The sequence below is a fragment of the Gossypium hirsutum genome, chromosome D07 (assembly GCF_007990345.1).
Source record: "Gossypium hirsutum isolate 1008001.06 chromosome D07, Gossypium_hirsutum_v2.1, whole genome shotgun sequence".
NCBI lineage: Eukaryota > Viridiplantae > Streptophyta > Magnoliopsida > Malvales > Malvaceae > Gossypium > Gossypium hirsutum.
Genome location: NC_053443.1, coordinates 8,969,879 through 8,975,806, shown reverse-complemented (window position 1 = coordinate 8,975,806; position 5,928 = coordinate 8,969,879). Strand labels below are relative to the sequence as shown.

The 5,928-nt window shown below is 34.1% G+C and overlaps 1 protein-coding gene across 1 annotated transcript; it reads left to right on the top strand.

Annotated features, from left to right (window-relative positions):
- LOC107953446 (uncharacterized) lies at positions 1-5,928 on the top strand. Its single transcript, XM_041097373.1, has 12 exons — positions 1-377; positions 893-990; positions 1,089-1,175; positions 1,274-1,433; positions 1,520-2,269; positions 2,599-2,741; positions 2,824-3,018; positions 3,158-3,248; positions 3,336-3,504; positions 4,087-4,197; positions 4,278-4,374; positions 5,621-5,928. The coding sequence occupies exons 1-12, from the start codon at positions 258-260 to the stop codon at positions 5,697-5,699; spliced, it is 2,100 nt and encodes a 699-aa protein (XP_040953307.1). The 5' UTR covers positions 1-257; the 3' UTR covers positions 5,700-5,928.

Sequence of the window (5,928 nt, the reverse complement as noted above, 5' to 3'; positions counted from 1 at the left end):
CACGGTTATTATTTACCTCTTACTAGAAGGGCAAGACGATTTGGCGCCCAACTCTCTTAAAAAATTTGGATTCCCGGCAATTTCCGTCTTGCTTTAAGTGAAAAATTTTATACTTTATTCTCTCAAATCTGCTTCCCGCTACTACAAGGGAAGCGGGAAACTAAAAACCAACTCTAAAGTTGAAAACGTCCGATAAAGCATACCCCAAAAGGCTTCATTTGGTTGAGAATTTGAGAGAAGAAAAGAGAACTAGGCAAATGGCTGTTGTTTCAACTTCTGCTTCCCAAATTAAAGAGGCGAATCAAACAAATGGAAATGGAATTCGCGTCGTAGGGCGAAGAATTTATGATTCTGAAAATGGAAAAACTTGCCACCAGGTTTTTTTTCTCTATTTTTCTTTTTATATTTCATTTCTAATTGACTTCATGGAGTTGTTTTTAATTATTTGTTTTTGGTTTAAGTGATATTGTATCCACTGGTATATGTTGGTTTTATACTGCTTTTGGTTTTGTTTAGCTGATCGGGAAACACTCATGTTTCTGGTTTTTCGTCTTATATGGTATTGGATTATTCAGACTTGTTTTTATCATTCGGCTTTCGTAACTTGAACTTGAGTGGTTGAGCCCTGGAATCGTATGTTTTGGAGATGGGCGTGCTTAATTTCTTTCAAGTTTTTTGGTGATGTTTGGAGGGTCAAACTTCGATATACTTATATTTGTTAGATATTTACATAGATTGATAAATCATGTATATTGAGGGATTGAATTATATAGAAATATTAGATTAAAATTGGTTTGGAATTATCTTTTTTAAATTTACAATTCTCTGCTTTTAGCTTTTAAATTTATTTTTCCCTGACGTTTTTTTTTTGCCTTGGGATCAAATGCTAAAGTGCCGGCAAAAAACAATGGATTTCTTGGCTCCATGCAAGAACTTGAAAAAGGACAAGCAATGTACCATTAAGTATTGTCATAAATGTCTACTGAACAGGTTGTTACTTCATTCTAACGTTTTACTTTTTGAACTATTTAATTGGATAAGGCTGTTAACTTACAAAGTTTTATTTTTGTTGGGTTGATATTGGATAGATATGGAGAGAAGGCAGAAGAATTCGCATTGTTAATTGATTGGAAATGTCCCAAGTGCAGAGACATTTGCAATTGTAGTTGCTGCATGTAAGAATATCACAATCGTAGTTGCTGATTGTAAGAATATCCCAATTGTAGTTGCTGATTGTTGACCAAGTCTTAACTGGGTACTGTATTTTTTTTAGGAAGAAAAAGGGTCACAATCCTACTGGTATACTGGTGCACACGGCGAAGAAAACTGGGTTCTCTTCTGTTTCAGAATTGCTTCAAGCTAAAGGACCTGAAAATTTTGGATATGAAAAGTTTATAAAAGATACAGGTGTTTTGTCAAACAAGCAAGCAAAGGTTTGGTTTCATTTTTTGTCCTAATGGTAATATGCTGTTGGTTTGTCACAGTTTTTGGGTGATGGATTTGTCTCTGATGTTTACAGGAGTTTATGGCCACTTCACCAAAGATGCTTGGGAAGGAAAATTCTTTTGATGGAGACTGTGATTCCAAAGTTGGTTCTGAGAATCTGACATTATTTCCTGATGAAAAGAAATCTAAGAAGATGAAACGTGAGGAATTGAAGGAATTGTGTAATGGTAATGGGGATCATGATCTTTCTTTGAACAAAACTGGTCTAAAAAAGGCTAAAACCTCGAAGGAATCTTCAAAGAAAACAGTGAAGGGAAATTATTGTCTGTCAGATGAAAAAAACTTGAATAAAGAAGTGCAAATTGGTGATCATTCCAGTCTCAGCAAAGGACAAGAAGTTAAATGTGCGAAAAACAAGAAAGGAGATTTGAATGGAGCTAAAGCTTTGGAGGATATCTCTAAGAAAAGGGAGTCTGTGACTTCTGACGAGGAGTCTAGGAAAAAATTGAAGTCAAAACAAAAATCTGTGGCTGCGGAAAAGAATCTTAACAGGCAGGTTATTGAAACCAACACTGTATATCCAGTTAAAAAGAAAAAGTGTGGTGTAAAAAGTGAGGATTCTGGTGGTTCAAATGGTTGCAAGAATGATAACAGCAGTGGCAAGCTCCAGTCAGTTATAAAGCCTTGCAGAGACAAAAAACTTGACACAGACGTTCAACTGCCTAAGGGCTCCAGCTTAATAACTGTTGCTGGCATTGATTTACCTCCCAAAGATGTTGGTCATGCATTACAGTTCCTAGAGTTTTGTGCAGCTTTTGGAGCGGTATGTAAGATAGTTTGGTATTATGTTTTTTTGGTTCATATATTTATGATAGAAACCTAACATTCAACCCTAGATGCATCATCTTAAATCTTAACTTTTTCAATAGTTGAATAATATAGAACTATTTGATTATAAAGACCTTGTTATGATGAAATTTCTTTCTGTAATTTGGATTTTGAGTCATGAATTCTGATTACTTAAGCATATTGTACTTATTGTTTTTTTGGTTGAATGTACTTAGTCAACAATTGTTTGTTTTTGTTTCATCTGCCCAAGATTATTTAATTTAGTAATTATTTTTGGTTATTCTTTTGTTTGGTATGCCATAGGTTCTTGATATGAAGAAAGGGCAAGCAGAATCTGTAATCAGAGAAATAATGCGTAGACGTGGGAGATGCCGATTACAGTACTCTCCAGTAGTCCAAATCCATGTACAATTGTTGTCTCTAATACAAAAAGATATGGGGAAGAAGTATAAATAAATGCCCTAACTGCTGATTTTTACCTTCTTTCTTAGAATTGCATTATAATTTTATGCTGTATTGGCTGTTCAGATTTCCACCCTTCAAAGCAAGTGACAATGGTTCATGGTTTAGAGCCCTTGGCCAATGTGTTTCTGAATCCCAATGTGCACTCAGAGAAGTTTCTTCTGATATTTATGATGGTGGTGTGGATGCATATAATGTGCTAGGCAGTTCTATAAAGCTTAAACTCTTAAACATTTTATGTGATGAAGCCCTTTGCACAATGTAAGTAACAGGGATGAAAGCCAAGGCCTGATATTTATAGATTAGAACTCTTCCTTTTTTTTAAAAAAAAAAATTACTTTAATAAATATCTATTGTGCATTAGGATTCTTTTCTTTTCATTTCTTCTGTAAATTTTCAGAACATTGAGGAATTGGATTGACAAGCAAAATTCTCAGTTTGTTGATAGTGAGAAGGAAGCAAAAGAAAAGATTCTTGTTGCAAGGGATAAGGTAATGTGTGTAATTTTACTCTTTTTTTTTCAAATTGGTAGTGATCTTAAGCATCTGCATGCAAACTGACTTTTTAACTTACTACAGGAAAAACAATTAAGGCAGAAAATGCAAGATGAGGTTGCCAAAGCTATTATTGAAAAAAGTGGTGCTTCTCTGTCAGTTTCTGAGCATGAGGTTCTTGTTAGACAAATAAAAAGAGAAGTAATTCAAGTTCATGAAGATGTGTGCCAGGCAATTCGTATGTTACCAAGGAGTATGTTCTCAATTTATTATTTCTATAGTTCAAGCAATTATTTGAAAAATGTGCATAAACTCATTTATGTTGCAAATTAACCATGCAATCCTCTTCTCCCACCCCACACAAACATGTTCTGAGATAGATGGGGAATATTTATTGTGTATTTAAGGATAATGGACACATTCCCTTTTCTGTTGCATTTGGACATTAAATAATCACTAGTACCATTTTTGAAAAGCTAAGGAATCTCATAAACAATTAGATAATAGCATTCTAAATTCTAATCATGCACTAGAATTTTCTGCTATAAACAAATAGAAATGTCATTTTCATCTTTCACTTTTACAAAGCTGAACTAGTTGGTATCAATCATTAAAACAAATTTTTGTTTTTGGGCTCAAGTTGAAGATGCTTGACCTTTGTATGTGTGATTTATTTGTATCTATATATGAAGCTGGTATGTTGGTAATTAAAAGTGAACCTGGATTATTCCATTTGTGATTCTTGCATTAAATTGCTTCTCAATACTTGTTTTGGCATGCATATACTTTGGTCTCTGAAGTCTGAACAGCTGACTTTCCTTTGTAATTGTTGCAGAGAGACAGAGATCTGATGCTGTTAGAACAGCACCTATTATATTGGATGTTAGTGGTCGTGCTTTCTGGAAATTGAGAGGGTATACCAGTGAAAACTATATATTGCTGCAAGGTTAGGGTTTAATCCATTACTTTAATGTGTTTTCAACCATATGAGTTTGGAAGTTTCTAAGTCATATGTTTAATGAACAGATATTGGAACCTTAGATCCAGTTGCACCTAGTGAGAAATGGTTTGTCTATGATGTTGAACAGAAACCAGATGTAGAGAAATACATCTCTTCTATAAGGTAACTATACTTGGGGTTTTGTCATTTGCCAATTCCTTGAAAATACTTGTTGATAAATAGTCAAAAGTTAATTGTAAAATAATATTCCTTGAGTTTTTCCAACTTTTGGCCTTTCTTGAATCAAATTAGAAAGTGTAGTTGTAAAATTGCAATTGTTAAATTGTAAATTTGCACTTGTGTCATCAGGTGATTTTGTGGGAAAGCCAAAATCAATTGCTTTTCTTTTATGACCTAGATCTCTCAGGTTTTTATTAGAAAATTTGCTTGCCTTTTATTATTCCGTTGGTCTTTTTAAATAGAGAGTACAAAAAGTATATCAAACTAAATAGTCTTACCAAACACATTCTCTTCTAAGAGTCTTAAACTATGAGAGTCAATTCTGTATCAGTATTGCCTGTATTGATTGGAATGCCTTGTTCTGGTGGTAAACTGGAACAGCAAATTTTACTGTTTTGTTTTGGTACAAATTTTGGTCAGTATTGGTAGTACTAGTGTGTATAGGTAGATTTTGCTCATATTGCCCAAATTATGTTGTACCTGCCAATATAGGTGAAAATGGCTCTAGCTATTATTACAATAATAGCTTTTGTACCTCGCCATAACATAAGCCTTTTGTACCTTGCCAAGTTTCTCTGATTATTTTTGGCATGTAGCATTTCTTGCTTCTATTCACAGGCTAGTGGTGCCCATTTGTGGTTAAGTTAGGGGGTTTGTGCATTTGAACATCCAATTTAATGGAATCACCTAGTTTAGCCATGAATAACCCTACATGTTCTTGTTGAATATAGTGACTTGCCCATGCCAATTTTTCTTGAAATTGCCGTTGATAGATCTTTATAATTCTTGTTTTTCAAACTAGCCAGATGAAGGGAGTCATTGCGTAACTTTAATTAGTTTCATATGTCTTCCAATTTCATTTGATAATATTGAAGTTCCTCTCTCAACATGAGGAAAGCTATCAAGATTACATTGTCTGCCTTATTGGTGTATTGGTTTTCAAAGTATTGTTTACATCAATTTAGCCAAATGAAGGGATCCTCCATCCATCAAATAGTAGGGAATTCCAATTGTGTACTTGGAATAGTTCCTCCTATTGGTGGTAGGTGCTTGGTTTACATCGATCCAATTGCCCAGTTGCCATTGGTTGAATTGCATACTTGTAAAATGGACAACTTTTAGGTTGTTTATGTTTTTGAGTAAGTATATTGTTAGTTTCATAATCATTATTTCTTCTCCTTTTCTGCAGGACAAAAAGGGTTAAGATTCATAAAGTTAAAGACAGCCTTCCAACTGCTATTGTTGGAGAAAACTTGAAGCATGCTTAGTCCAATCATTTTGTTTCTGAAAAATTCTGGTAATAATATACTGCATGTTACGGGACATGGCTTCCAGGTCATTGTAGTGAAAAATCTTTCAAGTTAGGCTCCAACTACATAATGAGGTTAGTAGGGGTCTACTCCGGCAGGAGTGGTTTGATAAAAAGAGTTTCCATTTTCACGCCCTTTTCTTGCAGCTGACTTTTCTTGTTGATTAATCTATTCTTTTCATTTCTAA

Bases quoted from the DNA above. Each gene is read 5' to 3' on its own strand.
- LOC107953446 (XM_041097373.1), top strand. From the start codon at position 258: ATGGCTGTTGTTTCAACTTCTGCTTCCCAAATTAAAGAGGCGAATCAA. The intron at 1,176-1,273 runs GTAAGAATATCA...TATTTTTTTTAG, and splicing joins TGCAATTGTAGTTGCTGCAT to GAAGAAAAAGGGTCACAATC. The intron at 3,019-3,157 runs GTAAGTAACAGG...GTAAATTTTCAG, and splicing joins GATGAAGCCCTTTGCACAAT to AACATTGAGGAATTGGATTG.